A 22,507-nucleotide genomic window follows, 5' to 3' on the forward strand; every position below is an offset into this window, starting at 1 on the left:
GAATAAGGTTGTTTGGGTTTCCATGCGAGGAGCTGAAATTTCCAGCTCCTCTAATGTCCACGCTGATCTCCGCCATCCAATAATTTTTGCAAAGCTGTTAGCTTCTCCATGATGTTATCCAGTTTGCGATCCATTTGCACAGTCTGCACAGTCTGAGTGCTAACAGCTCTGCCCACTCCATCAATCATTCCGGCCAGCCTAGTGGGGCTTTGAGAGGCTGTCACCGTCTTCTTCAATCTTTGATAAACCAGGGCAATGCCTAAGCCAATCAGCATAATACCTGTAATCATGGTTCCGAATAAGTAGATGTCTTCAATGTCCTCCACGGAAAGAGCTGCCAGGCACACGACCCTCCACCGCTCCCATCCGTCCATCGTGTAGCCAGCTGCGTACGTTCCTGCAGGACAGTCAGGTTCCCCCGACCCTAGGCTTCTCGTCGAGAAGATGGTGTCAATTGCGTTGAGAGACCAGCTGATCAAATCCATAATTTTTCGTGGTTTGGAGAGCAGGGCTGAGAGAGTCTCTTCACAGACACAGTATAAGACAGTAGACTAGACGAGACGAGAGGAGCGAAGCAGGGAAGATAAGGGGAGGGAGAGGGTAAGAAGTGCGACCGCCTCCGTTGAGAGCCAAACGAGAACGATAGATGAAGAGCCAATAGCAGCCACTTCAGGTGTGATTGTGCGTAGCCTGAGTGTGTGGGTGTGTCGCAAAATATTTTGCAACGACTGTTCCGGCACGATGAATGCTGTGTATTCAAAATAACTTGTGTATACTAATGCAAATGTATGCTCATAGAAATGCCTGGAGCTCAACCCCCTGAGGATGAGCTCCTGCCTACAAAACCTACAAACTGGCCTTCAGATATCACTGACAGCATTCGAATACAGCTGGTTCGCAAAGGACCAAGTAAGGTAGCACCTGACTTTGTTTTTCCTAGAAATGAGGGTGATGGAAGAAGTTGCCACCAGCAGTATTTTAAGAAAACACTAGTTAGCGGTGAAAAGATGCCTAAAAGCTGGCTAGTATATTCTGAGAAAAACAACAGCCTTTTTTGCTTTTTTTTGTTTTCTAAAAGACACATCAGTTTAACAAGTTCTGGGCTGATAGATTGGAAGCATGCCAGTTCTCTTCTCACCTCACGTGACAATAGTCCTGAACACCATAACTCCATGAAAGCATGGAAAGAGCTGGTAGTGAGATTAAAAATGGTGAAACAATTAACAAACAAGAGATGGCACTTCTGCAGGCTGACTCGCTGACTCGTCTCACTGCTATCATTCAATTCTCTCGCAACTACAGGGCAACAGGCTTTGCATCTGCACAAATGTCAGCCAAGGATGTGTGAGGACATGAACGTAGAGGCTGTTCTACAGCAGAAAAGACAGAGATCTACAAAGCGGCACTTCTCTCACAAATCATTTGATGAGCCATTGAGTGATGACTTAAAGAAGCTGGAGGTGACCTTTTTTAATGTTGTTGTTGATGCTGCAGTGTCTTCCATCCAAGAGAGATTCACCACATTGGAAAATGTGGGAGAGAAATCTGGAGGACTGACACATTTTCCAAATCTCTCAAATGATGACCTCACTGAACAGTGTAAGACCCTCGGTGCTACTTAGCTTTTTCAGGACCAATCAGACTTGGATGCCGGAGAGCTTGCACAGGAGATTAAGAATTCGTCTGACTTACCATCAAAATCTATGACCTGTCTTGAGCTGCTGAACTTTGTGCATGACAGCGAACTCTCAGAAATATACCCAAATTTGTGCATTGCTCTGAGAATTGCAGTTACTCTACCTGTAACTGTGGCTTCAGCAGAGAGGAGCTTTTCAAAGCTGAAACTTGTGAAGACATATCTGAGGTCCACTATGTCTCAGGAACGCCTCACTGGCCTTGCTATCATCAGCATTAATCATGCAATTGCTGGCCAGATTTCATATTGTCGCAGCGCTGGGCTCAGAGTTCAGGGGAACCACCCCTTAAGACACCGACTACGCCACCCTGGGAATTGCGCCCAGGGAAATAGTTCCTAAGCTAAATGAAACTCCAAGAGAAAGGTACTCAGGTCCGTTATACACGGCAGCAAGAGACGTGGCTCCACTTACAATCGTTTATTAAAACAAAATTAAAAAAACACCATCCACACGACGAGATAAAACCTCGGGGCTGGTCCACACAGGGTAGGAGGTTAAACAGACAAAACAGCAGATGGCATCCTGAAACAAAACACTACAACTCCCATGCATACACACAATACAACATGCCACCACAAAGTTCCCCTCCTCCCTAATGGCATCCCAACCCCAAAGAATCTTAAAACACACAAGATAAAAATCCCTCACATTCGATACAAAAAAAGGAGAGAAAACAAGAGCAGAGGCAAAGAGGCAAAGCAGCAGCAACTGCAGGACAGGCAATCCAGACCGCAGCTGTAAAAGCAGGCAGAGCAGCAATGCTTAATGGCGTAGTGATCTCCAACCAGCCGGATAAACTCCCTCCACGTTGCCTGCAAAGGATGGCGCCAGGCAAAACAAGTTAATTAAAACCCACAATCACGAACCTAGATCGAACTTACGGGCGATTTTCCACAAGCCCATTACAAGTCGCCAGCCCCACCATTTACCCGCAGCAACGTGCACCCACCGGTTGAGTACAAGTGAGCCGAAACAGAATGGAATAAAACGTACCCGCTGCCACCTACCAAACAGCCGCCTCCAATAAATCCGTCGTATGCAGATCTTTACCACGAAGTCAGGTAACCGGAAGAACCTTGCCAGCGTTCGACCCCCAGCCAACCACTGCCATTTTTATAGGGCGCTACCACGAATTACAATACAAATCGGCCCGCCCATTTAAAGGCACAGGTACTTAAAATAGTCATACTGCCACAATCTGATGACATTATTGATGACTTTGCATCAAGGAAGTCAAGGAAGGTCCTGATATAGATGACAATTATTTCATATCACTGTGTGTTGTGCAAAGTGCAATCATGTTAATTGTGTCATTTAGGAATGCCTCATTTTAATTGTATCTGCCTTTTATACTTATTTAATATAATAATTTTATATGTATGTCTTATTTTGACTTCTGTGCGTGCTTGTTTTATATTTAAAGTTCTATTTGATGATGAGATGATGATGAGAACCCTTTATTGCTGTTGCAATACACCATGTCACTAGTCACAAGTACCGGTGAGAAATTGGCAATCAACCGACCATACATTTTATATGTATGTCATATTTTGACTTCTGTGTGTGCTTGTTTTATATGTAAAGTTATATTTCTTCCAATTTATATATTAGTTATTATGTTTGTTTGTGTGTGCATATATCTATATCCAGTTAAATTCAGTATGGTTCGGACAACAGTTTTTTTTATGATAAAATATGTTAATGTACAATCCTTAATATGTCTTGTGTGTGTGGGTGGGTAAAAATAATTAATTTACTTTGGGATTTTAGATACAGTAAGATATTATACACAGACCTAAATAATTACATAAACACAGTCGTTGCTGTTTCAGTTCTCTCCTACCATTTATATTGTCACAGTGAACTATATCCTAAGATGTACTTGTACAACGTTTGTATATAGTATAGCATGAAAAATAATAATAATAAAAAAACTCAGCCAGAGTGGAATTGTTTATATATATATAAATATATAAAACACTCGTGCGCTCTTGCGTTGTGTACACCCAAAATGACGATTCCACCATACACTGCGCTAGGCTATATCGAGTGTGATGTTAGTTGCAAAAGACGCAAGCTGATCCCAAATTCACTTTGCTACACGTCCACTGTAAAAGCAGGGCCACAAATAAAACACCACCTACGTCTCTGTGCTCAATTCAAACGGAAAATGTCGCCAAATACATTCGCCATTTCACTATGTGCTGGCTAGTCATGGCGCGAGCATTAGCTGCGGACGCGAACAGCTTCAGCTTATCTTGCCACAATTCAGCTCGACTGTTTAAACTTCAGCCAAACACAACATTCTGTGTTAAGTGAGAATTCTAACGAGAAATAATAATTACTTACATCGTTCAATGGGTGCCCTCGGAATATCTGTCCTGCCGCTACTCCCATCCACTTCTAACTTAACTCGTCCATCTGTGTGGGGGTGCGCAAGAACGATGGGTGCCGTGAAGCTGCAGGAAAACAAACTTAAAAACCTGCACGGAAATATATTAAACTAAAGTTAGTCGGCAGAAGTGAGGAATTACAAAAAAAAAAAAAAAAAAACGATTTCTCAAGAAAAGATCATAAAACAGGAAAATGGTCAATAGCTCATGGAGTGATATTGCACACTGTACCTTGATTGTAACATAACTGCTCTATAATATATAATCGATTATATGCAATAGTGTTCAGGATTTGGGTGAAGTGTACTGTACACAGCACAATAATCATTGTGATAATTCCACACTTGCTGCAATATGTTTTCATGACTGTATTGGGGATATTTGCGGTCCGAAAAATACGTCTGCCTTGTGCTAAATGTGGACCAAAACAGACGGACTACGCAGCCCAATTTTCAAGGACCATTTTTGTTCTAAATAAAGGCCACAACGGGCCAACCACATTTAGCCCATAAAATAATGTCCTGTGGACATTTGTTGCTCAGTGGCTTATGTTTAAGGTGGAAACTAGGGAATAAGATACGAACATTAGCCTCGTCCCTGACAGTCATGTAAAGGACCTTTTTTGTTTTTCATTTTTAGAAACGTAGTGGAGGAGAAAAAATATGAAAACATTTTTTTATTAATTAAGGAACTATTTTATTTATTTCGGGAATTCGTGATTTGACAATTCACACATAATACAAAACGTAAATGCTAAGATAAGCACGGTATACATTTTCCAAAAGTGATGTTAAAAACATTTAACTTATTCTTCTTGTACAGCTGATTGCGCATAGAAAATATTTCTCCCCCAATCAATTTCGAATCTCAAATATAGATTTAAAAATAAACGTTACGGTATCTTAGAACACTGTGACGCAAAAGTGCGGTTTTTGCATATTAGAACGTATGTACACGTCATTTCGAGTGGTATAAAAAGGAGAAAGAGACGAGACATCCACATTTTTGAATAATGATGGCACACGACATGGAGCGAGTACTGATGTCCCCGGCTTTCGAAGTGTTCAACAAGCTTCGGCTCGCAGGGCAGCTTTGTGACGTGGTTCTTACCGCAGACGGTGTTCAGTTCAACGCCCATAGAGTGATTCTGTGTGGCTGTAGCTCCTACTTCCAGTAAGTTGCTGTGGCTCATATATGACGATGCCAAAACAGCAAGGAGTCCGTTTTTTTCTCTCGTTAGCAATGACTTCTCCTTGGCAATAAGGTTCTAGGATGACAGAAAGTTTATATTAATATATATTATATTAAATTATGTTAATGTAGGTCAGTGCTGATCAGAAATATTTTTAAGTATACAGTACCACCTTAACGTTTAACATATAATAATAATAATAATAATAATAATAATAATAATAATAATAATAATAATAATAATAATGGTATAAATATATAAAAAGGGGACCATGTCCATCAGGCAAAAACAAAGTATTCCGGGGCACTTGCCCACCAGCCCAAGTGAAAAATATTAAAGGGGGAGCTAATGTTGGAAAAATAAGAGTTAAAGCCCCTGGTCCCTAGTTCTTAGATGCCTATGTGATATATCTGTAGCAGGGCGTCCTTATCTCCGGTTTATTTCCATTTGGGGGTCCCTGGTTCAGAAGATTTAGAAAACCCCTTATTTAACTTTGCCTGCAAAACCCATATTTATTAGATTAGTCACTTCTGTATTGTGTTTCAGGGCTCTGTTCGCCAGTGACTGGAGTGATTCAGGAAAGCGGGAGTACCAACTCCCAGGCATTTCCCCTGAAACATTGAGGCAGGTCATCGAGTACGCCTACACGTACTCTGTGGTCATCACAGCTGACAATGTGGAGAACCTCCTGGCAGCTGCTGATTATCTCAGTGTCCTGGGCATCGTGCAGCGCTGCTGTGACTTCCTGCATGAGCATCTCTGCCTTGACAACTGTGTTGGGCTTGTCAAAATCGGAGATGTCTACTGCCTCAATGAGCTGCACCAGTCTGCATTCAAATTCCTCCTGAAGAACTTCAAGGAGGTTGCCATCACATCAAACGAGTTCCTAGAACTCACGCTCGAAGAACTTTGTGACATCATGGAGCGGGATGAACTGAATGTCAGAGAAGAGGATGTGGTGTTTCACGCCATCCTCCGGTGGATCGAGCACGAGCCTGCCACCCGAGAGGCCCACATTTCAGTTCTGTTGCCCAAGGTGAGTATAGTTATACTATGTTCGCATTGACTTGTGTATATAACAATAGAATGCTCATTGAGTGAAGTCCTTATTACTGTAGCTAGAGACTGAACCTCCATTTTCATGTCCCATGAGTCTACAACCAAGGCTTCCAGGTATTACACCTGGGAGGAGAGTGTAACAAATAATGGAAAACAACACACTCAAATGTCTTACATGAAATAAGTGTTAGCTGACACATCTGAGACTTTCTATGTAAATGGCTTCAGCTAAAGAAATTAAAATTTGCACTTACTGCTGTATCCTTAATGTTAGGAATTGCTCATCTCCAGAGATTCACAGAAAGCACTAAGGAACTCATGGGAATTCTCTCATTCTTGTTTCCTGTGTAGGTTCGCATGGCTCGTATGGATCCAGAATATTTCATGAAGATCGTCAAAAACAACGATCTAGTGAAGGCCAATGCGGCGTGCAGGCGAATTATCAGCGATGTCTTAAAGGTCATCTATGATCTTGATGATGAAAGTCCACTCTCTGACTTTGAGAACCCGCTGATCCGCCCACGCTTGCCCTCTGACGTTTTGCTGGCTGTCGGTGGATGGAACATGGGCACTACTAACTGCATCGATGCGTATGACACACGGGCCGACCGCTGGGTGGATATCACGCAGGAGGAGCAGAGCAACCTAGCTGGTCATGGCATGGTGTACCATGATGGATTTGTGTACTGCATTGGGGGGTTTGATGGCCAACACCTCATTAATACCGTGCGCAGATATGACCCGATAACACGAGCATGGCAGCAGATGGCCCCCATGCACTGGCATCGCTGTAATGTTAGTGTGGTTGTGCTCGATGGGTTCATCTACGCCATGGGTGGCCATATTGGTTTCAGGCCCCTCAACAAAGTTGAGCGGTACAACCCAGTAACCAACGAATGGACCCAGATCGAGCCCATGAATGAGAGGAGAAGCGATGCCAGTGCCACCACCCTGAATGGCAAGGTAGGGTAATGGGAGGGCGTCTGACTGTGTTTACCCTCATCTTCCCCTTGAAATTGAGTATTTTACACAGTCATGAGTTCTCTTTCTCTTCAGATTGCTGATTTTAATCCATAATTACTATGTTCAATAAATTTAAGTATTTGCATAAATGCATTATTGGTCTCCATTAGGGGCACATTGGGTAGTGCTGTGGTGTCATATCCAAGACTTGTGAGATAGATGAAATGGTGTTCCCATGTCAGGTTTCCTTTATTCTGTTCCTGGCGGAGCAGAATTCAAAACTCTTTGCAGATTTCCCTTTTCAAACAGCCATACTAAACCTGAAAATTAGCTGTTTATGGTGTGTTTGAGAAGGGAAATCTGCAAACTGTGTTCCGCCAGGACCGGAACTGGGGAACCCTGTCATACACTATGCATAGCATATACTTTTATTTTTGAGTCACAATGAACTTCATCTGTAACCTCCAAACCCCAGTCATATACAGTATAACGGTGTTCACAGTTAAATTGTTTTTCATAGATATACATCTGTGGGGGCTTCAATGGAACAGAGAGCCTTTCTACAGTGGAGTGCTTTGACCCCCTCACTAATGAATGGAGCTTGATCACTCCAATGAGCACTCCCCGTCACAGCCTTGGAGTCACGGCGTATAGAGGGAAGATCTATGCGGTGAGTGATTCCTTTCTGTGTCAAATCTCACATTTTACCTGTAAGACTCATGGTTTTTTTGTCTTTGCTGCTCTGTCTTTCATTGTGATGCATTTAAACCAAACAAAACAGTTAAATGCCAGAAATACCTGCTGCAAAGGCTTATCTTAATACACATAAAAAACATATATGCTACCCTCTTTAGCCTCCCTGCATTTATTTCTGGGTTATAAATGGATCTGCTGGGGGTCTCTGCTACTAGCTCGGGCTGTAAAGTTTAGATTTTTTATTAATTATTTTCCCTAGTTCCAGATATAATTGGTCAGATTGTTGTTTTTTTCAGTGTCTGATTAGCTTCAAGTGTTCGTTTTAAGTAATAACAATAAAAAAGCAAAATATATTAGCATAAGGAGTCATTTTTGAAGGCTCACAGTTTTCACCGAATCATACAAGTATTCTGTTGCCCAAATCCATGTTTTCATTGCATATAGGTTGACATGTGTATATAAGCTTGTGTCATTTATAGACAATGGGAGGTTCTAAAGAGCCTGCTTTCATAGGGTGAAAATTGCTTAAGAGTTCATGACTTTGGGAAAGTTGATGTTTGCCCATCCTTTTGGCAACCAAGTGATAATGAATCTTTGGCATCTCTCAGGTGGGTGGTATCAACAGGCCTGATGACCTGCAGACCATGGAGGTCTATGACCCTACCACAAACCGCTGGCATGCTGTGGCCCCCATGTCCACACCGCGCAGTGAATTTGGCATCGCAGTGGTGGACGACCTCCTGTTTGTGATGGGCGGCCACGATGGGTTTAGGGTAACTAACAAGGTCGAGTGTTATGATGCGGGGACAGGCAGCTGGTATCGTGCGCAGGACATGAGCAGAGCCAGAAAACACTTCAGCTGCTGCGTAGTGCCTGCGCACCCCCGCATCATAAAATACGCTTCACCTCGTTAGTCCCTGATGGCCACCAAGGAGGAGAGAAACCCATCTGCCCACAACAGCATGCCCAGTACGTAACCTCATTTACACCCCCAACCCCGAATTCTTTCCCTATAATATACAGTGAGTTTCTATTGACACCTCTTTTTTTCCCCAGACTCTGCTTCCTCATTGGAAGGTGTGTTGGTGGGATCGAGGTCTTTGAAGTCAAGGCTGTCCGGAAGTCATTTTCCATGGCCTCGCTAAACTCCTCCCACACCTGAGTTTTTGCCTCGACGACCGCCGAAGCCGCATTCCATCATTTCATCACCGCTGTCCACCAGCGGGTTCGGGGAATGCCGCCACAACAGGCACCGACCACCTTACGGCCACAGCTCCAGTCAGCCGCCTCCACAACGGAGGCATGGAACAAGGCCCATTCGGACTCAATGTCCCCTGCGTCCTCCAGGACATGGGAGAAGCTCTGCTGGAGGTCGGAGTTGAATCTTCTCCTGACATTGCATACTTAAAATAAAGTTCTCTTTTTTATATTATCTAGTTTGTGAAAGCGTCATAAATTTCCCATTTTGGATAAATGTTGTTTCAATATACTCCTTCGTTCTCGTTTGACGGTTCTCTTCAGAAATTCCGCTGCAACCATCTGTGATTACTAATTAAGCACTAAGGTTTTTCGTAATCAATTGAAATACTGGTTTAGTGCAGCCCCTTCCCCTGGGACCTACAGTAAACATAACTGGCAACTTGAATTTTGAGAAGTGATGTTACCTCTGGATTGATTACAGTATGTACTGTACACAATATTATATTGTGGGTGTCAGAGTTTGCGTGTGCGAACAGGCAGGCTGGCAGGAAGGAGGCAGGGAAGGACGAAGCAGGGAGGTAGAATACGGGGAAAACTGGGGTTTTATTAGGGGGAAGACGGCTATGGGCAGAACGGGACATGACAACAGCACTAACATCAATGACGGACATCGGACAGGGCAAGATGTGGACTGATATAGACAAAAGACATGGCGAAACGACAAGGTACAGCTGGGCATGATAGGGGAAGCACACGTGGATAATCAGGGGGCGTGGCACACAACGATCGTATGAGCCGGGCATGACAGTGGGTCTGTGTTCATAGTGGGGTACCGTAGGGTTCAATTTTAGGACCAGTACTGTTCCCAATTTACATTAATGATATTGACACCAATACATACAGTAAACTGGTTACATTTGCAGACGACACCAGGGTGGGTGGCGTAGCAGATATTGATCTAGCAGCGGAGAGGCTACAACGGGATCTGGATTTAATTAGCGACTGGGCTGATACCTGTCAGATGAAATTTAACATACAGTAGATACATGTAAGATAATCATTCAGAGAGCAGAAATATAAAGTACAGATATTTTACGGGTCCCACTGAAATAAAGGTAGCTGATTATGAGAAAGATCTCGGTGTGTATGTTGATGCTTCCATGTCCCACTTTCGCCAGTGTGGGGAAGCAATAAAAAGGCCAATAGGATGTTGGGTTACAACTCTAGGTGTGTGGAGTTTAAGACAAGGGAAGTGATGCTACGATTATACATTGCTCAAAAAAATTTAAGGAACACTTTTTAATTAGAGTATAGCATCAAGTCCATTAAACTTCTGGGATATTGATCTGGTCAGTTAAGTAGTGGAGGGGGTGGTTAATCAGTTTCAGCTGCTTTGGTGCTAATGAAATTATGAACAGGTGAACTAGAGGGGTAACAATGAGACGACCCCCAAAACAGGAATGGTTTAACAGGTGGAGGCCACTGGCATTTTTCCCTCATCATCTTTTCTGGTGGTTTTTTCACTAGTTTTGCATTTGGCGACGGTCAGTGTCACTACTGGTAGCATGAGGCGATACCTGGACCCTACAGAGGTTGCACAGATAGTCCAACTCCTCCAGGATGGCACATCAATACGTGCCATTGCCAGAAGGTTTGCTGTGTCTCCCAGCACAGTCTCAAGGGCATGGAGGAGATCCCAGGAGACAGGCAGTTACTCTAGGAGAGCTGGAGAGGGCCGTAGAAGGTCCTTAATCCATCAACAGGACCGGTATCTGCTCCTTTGTGCAAGGAGGAACAGGATGAACACTGCTGAAGCTCTACAAAATGACCTCCATCAGGCCACTGGTGTGAATGTTTCTGATTGTTTGGTCAGAGACAGACTTCATGAGGGTGGCTTGAGGCCCCAACGTCCTCTAGTGGGCCCTGTGCTCACTGCCCAGCACCATGGAGCTCGATTGGCATTTGCCATAGAATACCAGAATTTGCAGGTCTGCCACTGGCACCCTGTGCTTTTCACAGATGAGAGCAGGTTCATCCTGAGCACATGTGACAGATGTGAAAGGGTCTGGAGAGCCTATGGAGAACATTATGCTGCCTGCAGCATTGTTCAGCATGACCAGTGTAAGGAAGAGGACTCCCTTACTATTATTTATATTGTAATTTGTATAGCACGTTAGCAGCACATCCTCCTTTTTAATAACAGCACTTTATTTAGCTTCGGACTTTAACCATGGATTTGCACAGAACAGTTGCAAACAAAGTTTATTTATTGAATATTTATTGGGAATTTTAAAATCAGTTGGTAGCCTTGTTTCAGATACTGCACAGCGGCTCCTCATCAAGGAAGGTGGTGGTGTCTGTGAAAAGGAATGGTTATTGAGGGAGAATAAGGTTTACCAGTAAGGACAACTAATGCAGATGGGTGGGGGTGAAAGATCTAGAATTAAAGGGGGTGCAAAGAAGTAATTGTAAGATGTAGTTACTCACCTTTCTTTCCTGTGTTCTCTCCAAGGTGTTTGGGCAAATATTTCCCTGGGGTCCAGACACCATTTAAAGGTTCCGGGAGAGACCATGGCTTAAGGAAGGGTGGGGAATCTTTTGTGCTGGGGTTTGGGGTTTTATAATATGGGTTTTTTGGGTAAGATTAAAGAGGAAGATGTTTATTAATATGAAAATGTGAAATGTAGTTGTATATTTATTTATGTAGGTTGATGTGTTGTGTACTATGGTGGAAGGGGGGGATTTAAGAAATTACCTGTGAGTGGAAGAATGGTTTAGTCTGTGACAGCTGAAAGTACTGAAGGCTGCCAGTTGTCATTAGAGGGTTTTTTTTTTTTTTTTCTTTTTTGCTGTGAAGACGCTCGACGTGTGAGATGCTTGTAAGAAGAGCTGCATGGAAAATAAATACGTGTTGTTCCACTGCATTTGGGGTAGTCTTTCTCACTGTAAATCCAGCCGCTGAGGGCCACCGTATTACAGTACAACCGGTTTGGTGGTGGGTCAGTGATGGTCTGCGAGGTATATCCATGGAGGGATGCACAGACCTCTACAGGCTAGACAACGGCACCTTGACTGCCATTAGGTATCAGGATGAAATCCTTGAACCCACTGTTAGACCCTATGCTGGTGCACGACAATGCCCGGCCTCATGTGGCAAGAGCATGTAGGCAGTTCCTGGAGGATGAAGGAATTGATACCATTGACTGCCCCCCATGCTCGCCTGACCTAAATCCAATAGAACACCTCTGGGACATTATGTTTCATCCATCCAATGGCACCAGGTTGCACCTCAGACTGTCCAGAAGCTGTGAGATACCCTGGTCCAGATCTGAGAGGAGATCCCCCCAGGACACCATCCGTGGTCTCATTAGGACCATGGATCGATATTGTCAGGCATGCATACAACCATGTGGGGGGCATACAAACTACTGAGTATGATTCTGAGCTACTGTAATAAAATGACAGCCAATGGACTAGCCTACCGCATCATTTTTCACTTTGATTTTCGTGGTGGCTTTGAGTTCAGCTCTCTGTAGGTTGATAATTTCATTTCCATCAATCGATGTGGCATCCTTTCATTCCTAACACATTACCCAGTCTACATCAGTATAGATATCCAGCATGATTTTTTTCCCCATTGATGTCTGATGTGTTTTCAAAGTGTTCCTTTAATTTTTTGAGCAGCGTATAAATTCCTTGGTAAGACCCCACCTAGAATATTGTGTGCAGGTTTGGTCACCATACCTTAAGAAGGACACTGCTGCCTTGGAAAAGGTGCAACATAGGGCCACGAGAATAATTCCTGGTCTTAGAGGAATGTTTTATGAGGAGAGGTTAGCTGAGCTGAATCTGTTTAGCCTCGAGCAAAGGAGACTATGGGGGGACATGATCCAGGTGTATAAGATTCTAACAGGTCTGGATGCTGTTCAGCCAAATGGCTATTTTAATATTAGTTTAAATACCAGATCTCGTGGCCATAACTGGAAATTAGCGGGAGGACATTTTAAAACAAATTTGAGGAAGCACTTCTTTACAAAGCATGTAGTTAGAGTATGGCATAGTCTTCCTGTTAGTGTAGCACAAGCTAAAACCCTGGTTTCCTTTAAATCAGAACTAGATAAGATTTTAACAACTCTGAGCTATTAGTTAACTTCTCCCCAAATGAGCTTGATGGCCAAATGGCCTCCTCTCGTTTGTGAATTTCTTATATTCTTATACATAATATACAAAGCTATTCTCAAATGAAAATGAAACGGTTTCATTCCCGCTGCAATTTCCCACGTCGATTAACGACACATGATTCTGCAGCCTCGCTGAAATAGATGTGAAGGGTACATTCAGGGTACATTTTTTTTTAATTTGTGGAATCTTAACCGAAGTGAAAAGACAGGAGGACAAAATATTATACATTTAATAATTTTAGATTTATTGGTGTTTTAATCTGGGGAATTTGTGATTTGACTATTCATACATAATGCAAAACTAAAACATAAATTCTGAGATGAACATAGTATACATGTACCAAAAACATTTCACTTGGTCTTCTTGTACAGCTGATTGTGCAAACAAAATATTTTTTCACAATAAATTTGTAACGGGGTATTTTCCTACCGGTGTATTTTACGTAATATTAAATTATCTGAGATCAGATGCCTCATCTTGAATGAGTTAATGCCGGTGAAACTCATCTGGGATAAGTTGGTTTTTCAAAAGTAGCTGTGTTAGAAAACTTGATCGGCAAGTCTCTCATTGGCTTCCACATTTTGTTAAAAATAAAAAGCAGGGCGCATGACTATCTGGTCAATCAATTTCGAATCGCAAATATAGATGAATTAAAATAAAAAAAATCAGTATGTTAGGACACTGACACAAAAGCGCAGTGTTTGCGTTTTAGAACATATCGTCACTATGCTGATGTACACGTCCGTTGCTGGTCATTACATGATATAAAAAGGAGAAAGAGACGAGACATCCACATTTTTGAATAATGATGGCACACGACATGGAGCGAGTACTGATGTCCCCGGCGTTCGAAGTGTTCAACAAGCTTCGGCTGGCAGGACAGCTTTGTGACGTGGTCCTCATCGCAGACGGTGTTAAGTTCAACGCCCATAGAGTGATTCTGTGTGGCTGTAGCTCCTACTTCCAGTAAGTAGCTGTGACCCATATATGACGATGCCAAAACAGCAAGGAGTCAGTTTTTATCTCTCGTTAGCAATGATTTCTCCTTGGCAATAAGGCTCTACGATGACAGAACGTTTATATTAATATATATTATATTAAATTATGTTAATGTAGGTCAGTGCTGATCAGAAATATTTCTAAGTGTACCACCTTAACTTTTAACATATAATAATAATAATAATAACAACAATAATAATGGTATAGATATGAAAAGGGGACCATGTCAAACAGGCAAAACAAAGTATTCCGGGGCACTTGGCCACCAGCCCAAGTGAAAAATATTAAAGGGGGAGCTAATGTTGGAAAAATAAGAATTAAAGCCCCTGGTCCCTAGTTCTTAGATGCCTATTTGATCATCTGTAGCAGAGGGTCCTTATCTCTGGTTGATTTCCATATGGGGGTCCCTGGTTCAGAAGATTTAGAAAACCCCTTATTTAACTTTGCCTGCAAAACCCATATTTATTAGATGAGTCACTTCTGGATTGTGTTTCAGGGCTCTGTTCGCCAGTGGCTGGAGTGATTCAGGAAAGCGAGAGTACCAACTCCCAGGCATTTCCCCAGAAACACTGAGGCAGGTCATAGAGTACGCCTACACGTACTCTGTGGTCATCACAGCTGACAATGTGGAGAACCTCCTGGCAGCTGCTGATTATCTCAGTGTCCTGGGCATCGTGCAGCGCTGCTGTGATTTCCTGCATGAGCAGCTCTGCCTTCAGAACTGCATTGGCCTTTTAAAAACTGCCGATGGTTACGGCCTCAGCGAGCTGCACCAGTCTGTTTTCAGCTTTATCCTTAAGAACTTCAAGGAGGTTGCCAGCATCTCAGAGGAGTTCATAGATCTGTCCCTGCAAGAACTTTGCGACATTATTGAGAAGGATGAGCTGAATGTGAAACAGGAAGATGCGGTGTTTGAGGCCATCCTCCAGTGGATCGAGCACGAGCCTGCCACCCGAGAGGCCCACATTTCAGTTCTGTTGCCCAAGGTGAGTATAGTTATACTATGTTCGCATTGACTTGTGTATATAACAATAGAATGCTCATTGAGTGAAGTCCTTATTACTGTAGCTAGAGACCGAACCTCCATTTCCATGTCCGATAAGTCTACAACCAAGGCTTCCAGGTATTACACCTGGGAGGAGAGTGTAACAAATAATGGAAAACAACACACTCAAATATCTTACATTAAACAAGTGTTAGCTGACACATCTGAGACTTTCTATGTAAATGGCTTCAGCTAAAGAAATTAAAATTTGCACTTACTGCTGTATTCTTAATGTTAGAAATTGCTCATCTCCAGAGATTCACAGAAAGCACAAAGGAACTCATGGAAATTCTCTCATTCTTGTTTCCTGTGTAGGTTCGCATGGCTCGTATGGATCCGGCGTACTTTATGAAGATCGTCAAAGCTAACGATCTGGTGAAGGCCAATGCGGCGTGCAGGCCAATTATCAGTGATGTATTGAAGATCATATATGATCTCGACGATAAAAGTCCACAATCTGACTTTGAAAGGCCACTGATCTGGCCGTCTGGTCGGGGTCTGGGCTGGTGCGCTTCTCGGCTGCTGCGGGGTCTGGGGTGGTCTTCTGGTCTCCTCGCCAGAGGACAAAAATGGGGTCCACATAGAGTATATATGGGGAGTGAGAGTATGTGTACAGCGTTCATTTCTGTGTATCTCTATGTTGGGTGAATGTGTAAATATTTGTTTATGTGTGCATGAGGGTGGGAACGTATGCTTGTATATGTGTGTGCCTGTTTGTCTATACGCATGTGTCAGGTTGGGTCCTAGACTCCACCCGAAATAACATCTCGGGCTCTATTCCCCCCCGCCACACTCCCTGCCGGTGGATGGGGCCCCCGGCCGCTGGTGCGTTGGTGGTTCTCGATGTCCGGGGCTGGGTGCTCGGGTGGGTGCTGGCTCGCCCTCGGCGGTTGCCTGGCGGGATTTGGCCCTCCTGGCTCTGTCGGGCCCTTGCTGGGGGGTAGGGGGGCCCTTGGATCTCTGGGCCCAGGGCCTGGTTTGCCGTGGTGGGGCCGGCCGCCAGTGGAGCCTGCGGGCTCGCCGCCACGGCCCCCTGGGGCTCCTGCACGGTGGCTGCCGGATGGCCTCCCTCCGGAGCTCTCCTCTGCCCTTTTCTGGGTGAGGGGCTGCTATTCTCCCTGCGGTGGTCCTCCGGGGGCTCCCATGCCCTGGGGGGCCTCTGGCGGTCTGGGTTCCGGGCCTCCTCCGTGTCTGCTTCATGTCCTGAGGGATGGGGCTGTGGCTCCCCACACACACTAAAAGAAAAAGAAAGGCCACTGATCCGCCCACTCCTGCCCGCTGACATCTTATTGGCCATTGGTGGCTGGAATTTCCGCAAAACCAATTGGATTGAAGCCTATGACACCCGGGCCGACCACTGGGTCGATGTAACGGAGGGGCAGGAGACTCGCCAGTCCGCCCATGGCAGTGTGTACTTAAATGGCTTCGTGTATTGTTTTGGGGGTTTTGATGGCCACAATTGTACGCAGATTTGACCCCGTCGCACGGACATGGCAGCACATGGCACCGATGCACTGGTGCCACTGAAATGTTAGCGTGGCCGTAATTAATGGTTCCATCTATGTAATGGGTGGCCATTTACGCTTCTCGCCTCTAATCATAATCGAGTGATATGACCAAGAAGCCAACGAATGGACCATCATCCAGCCCATGAACGAGAAGCGACAGGATGCCAGTGCCACCACCCTGAATGGAAAGGTAGGTTAATAGGAGGGCGTCTGACTGTGGTTACCCTCATTTTCCCCTTGAAATTGATTATGTTACATACTCAGTAGCTCGCTTTGTCTTCAAATGCTTGATTTCAATCCATAATTGTTAAGTTCAGTAAACGTCAGTGTTTAGATAAAACATAAATGACCTTGCATTGTTGCTCTGCATTAGTGGCACATTGGGCAGTGCTGTGGTGTCCAGCTCTGTGTTTTTGCAATTTTGCCCACAGCCCAAGACTTGTGAGATACAATAACTGGTGTTAACATAGGAGCTTTACCCAATTCCAGTCCTGGAGGGTCAGAATCCTAAACAATTTGCAGATTTCCCTATTCAAACAAACCTAGTGAACTTAATTAGCTGATTAAGCTGCGGTTCACAAGGGAAATGATCACAACTAACTGTAAATTCCCTACCTTTGCCCATATGCTTCCTGTGGTAGGTTCCAGGTTCACCACCACCCTGTACCGAATAAACTTTTATGGAAGATGGATGGATTAAACATCCATTAGCTAAATGTACATTTACGCTTTCTAGATCTCCATCTCCAATCATGTACAGCATAACACACATCACTTTTGAACCATTTTTCCTAGATATATATTTGTGGGGGTAGCAAGGGAGCTCAGACTAATTCCACTGCCGAGTGCTATGATCCACTCACGGGCGAATGGACCTTGATCACCCCAATGAGCACTCGCCGACATGGCCTTGGAGTAGCGGCATATCAGGGAAAGATCTATGTGGTGAGTGATTCCTTTCTTGTACTCTGAAACAAAGGAGTCAAATCTCAAGATTTATCTGAGACTCATATTTTTTGTCACTGCTGCTGTGTCACAGATTGTAATGCGCTTAAATCAAACAAAAGAATTCAGTGGATAAAATCACCTGCTGGGAAGGCCCATCTCAATACACATACTGTATGCTCCCTGCATATCAGGGTTATAAACGAATATTCTTGGGTAGTAAAGCTTAGATTTTTGATTACAGTTATATTCTGTAGTTCCACACATAATTGCTCTGGTTGTTGTTTTTTCCAGGGTCTGACTACAAGTATTATTTTTAGTGCTAATAAAAATAATAATAAAAGCAAAATATATGATTTTTTTTATATCTCATATCTTTTTTTGATGGATGACAGTTTTCACTGAATTGTACAGATTTTCTGTTGCCCAAATCCCCTTTTTTCACTGCAGTTATGTTGACATGTATGTTGAACACAAATTAGTTATAAGCTTGTGTCCTATATAGACAATGGGAGGTTCTGTGCAGCCTGCTATTATAGGGCGATAATTCCTTAAGAGTTCCTGACTTTGAGAAAGCTGATATTTACTTATCCGTTTGGTACCTGAGTGATCACTTACCATTGGTGTCTCCCAGGTGGGCGGTACCAACGGGGCTCATCCAGTGTGGAGTATGGAGGTTTATGACCCTGCAACTAACCAATGGCACGCTGCTCCTCCCATGACAAAACCAAGAAGCTACTTCGGCATCGCAGTGCTGGACGGCTTGCTGTTTGCAATGGGCGTCTGATGGGTTCAGAGTCACTGCCAAGGTGGAATGCTATGATGCAGAGAAAGGCAGCTGGTACCGTGCGCAGGACATGATTACGCCCAAGAGGAACTTCAGCTGCTGCACAGTGCCCCCCCGCATCGTACAGTATGCTGCACCTCGCCCACCTGCCCCCATCTGCCTGCCTGGTGGGTAACCAGGTTACGCATCTGCCGGTGTGGCTAGCAGCACTGGACTTAATCAACAGAAACAGTGGACACTAACAAGAATCAGAAACATTCACCAAAATAAGGAAAATGCCTCTTGAATAATGGACTGAGGGAACAGAACTTGGACCTTACAGTGGAGTCAGAGCATAGAGGTTAAGGCACTAGAACAGCTATCAAAATGCAATTATGGCAAGACAATTGCTTTCCTTTGTTATCGGATGCTGTAGCGGTTTGCTCCTGTTGGGTAACATGCCACTTGTTTGCATGCATTTGTTAATTGCCTTGTTCTCTCCAACCATTTCTCTGTCTTAGAGCATCTGCCAAATGAATAATACACAGAGCACAACTATAGCAGAGCTCAGCTGGGACCTCCTGCATGCTTTTACAGCAAGCAATGAGTGTGCTCTTCTAGAACGGATTTAATATCTGGCTACGGTTGTTGGGGACACATGTGTTAGATATGTGAAATGCTTTATTCATACAAATAAAGCCCTTATATTTGTATTTTTATCACATGTGGTATCATATTAATTTCATGAGTAGTATCTTCATAGAATTTGTGCCGTGTGTGTGGTGTTCTCCATATTAATTCATATCTCAATTAAACATTATAACCAAGATGCAGCCAAAGCCCCAAAAATAAATTCTGATTATCAGTCATTTAACAAAAACAATACAGAACAATGTTCTTCAACCTGATCCACAGGAACCCCCAGTCCGTCCACGTTTTTGCTCCTTGCCAGACAGCTGGTGCTGGGAGAGAGCAAAAACATGGACTGTCTGAGGGTCCACAAGAAACACTGATAAAACATAATATATATGCAGACCGAATGTCTATGGCACCCCCTAAAGGAGCATCATATCCGTAAAGAACTGGCTAAGGTTTCATGCCACAGGACCCTCCTGAGCATGAAAGCCAGCTTCTGCTTCTGGTTCCAGCACTTAGCCAATCTACTGACCCTTCATCACCGATTGCTGAGTTGGAAATATTCAGGTGGATCAGCTGACCTGCATGCTTGCATCCAATCAGAAGCAGCAAATTTCCCTCCATTTTCCCCTTCACCTTCTTTTTCTCTTATCAGCTTACAGTTATATTTCCTGTTGCTCATCTCAGTTTGTCCTAGTCAATTGATATTCTCTCATTTGTTAAGTGCTACTATTTATTGTCTTTCTGTGAGTTAAACTGAAGGTTACTTTCCCCTATAGACCGTCTCTTCCTGCTATCAGGCAATCAATCATAGGCCAGTGGGACAGGAGGGAGAGTTCTACCCTTTTTCACTCAGGGTGACTGGAATTTTCCAAACAAACGGGCAGTTTCAGAATCCCCCATTTGTTGCGGTCTCCAGAAAAGTGTTACATATGAACCATGTGGTACAGTCTGATTAGATGAAAGCATCCCACAGAGCTGTTTCTGATCTAAATGAACACATTCTGAATTATGACTCTTGTGCTTTGTTGATTTTAGAGTTTTCTGCCATCTGGAGTAGAAAAAAAACACACATTTATCTCAGAATTCTGACTTACTCAGTCAAAATTCTGATTTTTTTTTCCCTCACAATTTTTACTTTATTTCTCATTATTCTGAGTACGTCTCTAACAACCAGCAATTAGTCAGAGACATCACTTCTGCTCCAGCTTTAAGGGTTCAGTGAGATTTGCATACAGCAGCAGACAGGAGCGAAGGCTACAATGGCTGTATCTGCTCTGTCCAGGCATTTTATTATTTCCAATTGTGTGTGTGAATGGTAGCCTACATCGGAACTTGTAATTAATTATGCTGTAAATGTTAAGCTGGTTTGAAATGAAAATGGGCAATAGAACTTATCTCTTGCCTAATAAGTTGTGGTACAAGCATATCTAACGTTAATGCTTCGTGCATTAGACATATATAATATGATGTCTACCATTAATGTAATAACTGCCAATAATGTGCTAATTTTCCCCCTTAATGTAATAAAGGCTGATACAGTAATAACTTACCAATATCATACTAACATATTTGAATAAAAAAGGCATCACATTATTACATTATAGGCTTTATTACACAAAAAAAACTGTAAAATTGTTATGTTATTAGCAGTTATATTAACAGTAGTTTACAGTAGCTGCTATTAACAGCAGTGATTAGCTGATACAGACCCTAACAATCGTGACATCACACAATTTCTTTTGACTGCTTATGATTTTTTGCACACTATTGTACACACACACACAAACATATATATATATATATATATATATATATATATATATATATATATATATATATATATATATGTAGATATTTATATGGTTGATTGCCCACAAAACTCAACTGTGATTAATCAGCCTGTTCTCCAGACAAAAGAACAGTGAAAACCATTCTAACTTAACCTACAAGAAGCAATTCCTGAACACAAAGAAGAAGATGTGCTAGATGTCTTTATGGGGACTCTGCATTCAAGTCTATGGGCAAAACCCTAATCCCAACTATGAAAACGTTATCCCCTACCCGCCCGAACCCACACTCGTTGCTGTTGTAGTTCTCTCCTATCATTTATATTGTCACAATAAACTATATCCTAAGATATACAAGTAAAAAGTTTGTATATAGTATAGCATGAAAAATAATAAGAAGAAAACTCAGCCAGAGTGGAATTGTTTATATATATATATATATATATATAAACACTCCTGCGCTCTTGCGTTGTGTACACCCAAAATGACGATTCCACCATACACTGCGGCTAGGCTATATCGAGTGTGATGTTAGCTGCAAAAGACGCAAGCTGATCCCAACTTCACTTTGCTACACGTCCATTGTAAAAGCAGGGCCACAAATAAAACACCACCTACCTCTCTGTGCTCAATTCAAACGGAAAATGTCGCCAAATCCATTCGCCATTTCACTATGTGCTGGCTAGTCATGGCGCGAGCATTAGCTGCGGACGCGAACAGCTTCAGCTTATCTTGCCACAATTCAGCTCGACTGTTTAAACTTCAGCCAAACACAACATTCTGTGTTAAGTGAGAATTCTAACGAGAAATAATAATTACTCACATCGTTCAATGGGTGCCCTCGGAATATCTGTCCTGCCGCTACTCCCATCCACTTCTAACTTAACTCGTCCATCTGTGTGGGGGTGCGCAAGAACGATGGGTGCCGCGAAACTGCAGGAAAACAAACTTAAAAACCTGCACGGAAATATATTAAACGTGGAGGAGTTAGTCGGCAAAAGTGAGGAATTACAAAAAATAAAATAAAAAAACGATTTCTCAAGAAAAGATCATAAAACAGGAAAATGGACAATAGCTCATGGAGTGATATTGCACACTGTACCTTGATTGTAACATAACTGCTCTATAATATATAATCGATTATATGCAATAGCGTTCAGGATTTGGGTGAAGTGTACTGTACACAGCACAATAATCATTGTGATAATTCCACACTTGCTGCAATACGTTTTCATGACTGTATTGGGGATATATGCGGTCCGAAAAATACGTCCGCCTTGTGCTAAATGTGGACCAAAACAGACGGACCGCCCAGCCCAGTTTTCAAGGAATAGTCTTGTTCCAAATAATTGCCACAACGGGCCGACCAGATTTAGCCCATAAAATAATGTCCTGTGGACATTTGTTGCTCAATGGCTTATGTCTAAGGTGGAAAC

General features: G+C 43.1%; 2 protein-coding genes and 1 long non-coding RNA gene across 10 annotated transcripts in view; 2 read left to right on the plus strand and 1 right to left on the minus strand.

Annotated features, from left to right (window-relative positions):
- The first annotated feature begins 5,052 nt into the window (after positions 1-5,052).
- LOC125725118 (kelch-like protein 10) overlaps positions 5,053-22,507 on the plus strand; it is a 228,695-nt gene continuing 211,240 nt past the window's right edge. For 4 of the 5 annotated variants that reach the window (XR_007387345.1, XR_007387346.1, XM_049001717.1 and 1 more), the window contains exons 1-3: positions 5,053-5,263; positions 5,829-6,318; positions 6,693-7,304. Coding sequence is in view for 3 of the 5 variants with exons in the window: in XM_049001717.1 (XP_048857674.1) it covers positions 5,103-5,263; positions 5,829-6,318; positions 6,693-7,304 (1,263 nt within the window). In the remaining 2 variants the exon portion in view is untranslated. Of the gene's footprint in view, positions 5,264-5,828; positions 6,319-6,692; positions 7,305-7,824; positions 7,975-22,507 lie in introns of all 5 variants that reach the window. The other variant, XM_049001718.1, reaches the window with a different exon arrangement.
- On the plus strand, positions 8,662-9,432 carry LOC125725129 (uncharacterized). The gene is made up of 2 exons (XR_007387355.1): positions 8,662-8,969; positions 9,057-9,432. It is a non-coding gene; the product is annotated as an uncharacterized LOC125725129 (long non-coding RNA).
- LOC125725122 (basic proline-rich protein-like) overlaps positions 15,293-22,507 on the minus strand; it is a 227,699-nt gene continuing 220,484 nt past the window's right edge. Inside the window, exons 1-3 of one of the 4 annotated variants that reach the window (XM_049001726.1) lie at positions 21,895-22,216; positions 17,798-18,696; positions 15,293-16,661 (exon numbers count right to left, since the gene is read on the minus strand). In XM_049001726.1, the coding sequence (XP_048857683.1) occupies positions 16,201-16,661; positions 17,798-17,840 (504 nt within the window). In that variant the 5' untranslated portion in view covers positions 17,841-18,696; positions 21,895-22,216 and the 3' untranslated portion in view covers positions 15,293-16,200. Of the gene's footprint in view, positions 16,662-17,797; positions 18,697-21,689; positions 21,786-21,894; positions 22,461-22,507 lie in introns of those variants that run through there. The other 3 variants (XM_049001728.1, XM_049001725.1, XM_049001729.1) reach the window with 3 other exon arrangements.

This window comes from Brienomyrus brachyistius, unplaced genomic scaffold (genome assembly GCF_023856365.1).
Source record: "Brienomyrus brachyistius isolate T26 unplaced genomic scaffold, BBRACH_0.4 scaffold61, whole genome shotgun sequence".
Lineage (NCBI taxonomy): Eukaryota > Metazoa > Chordata > Actinopteri > Osteoglossiformes > Mormyridae > Brienomyrus > Brienomyrus brachyistius.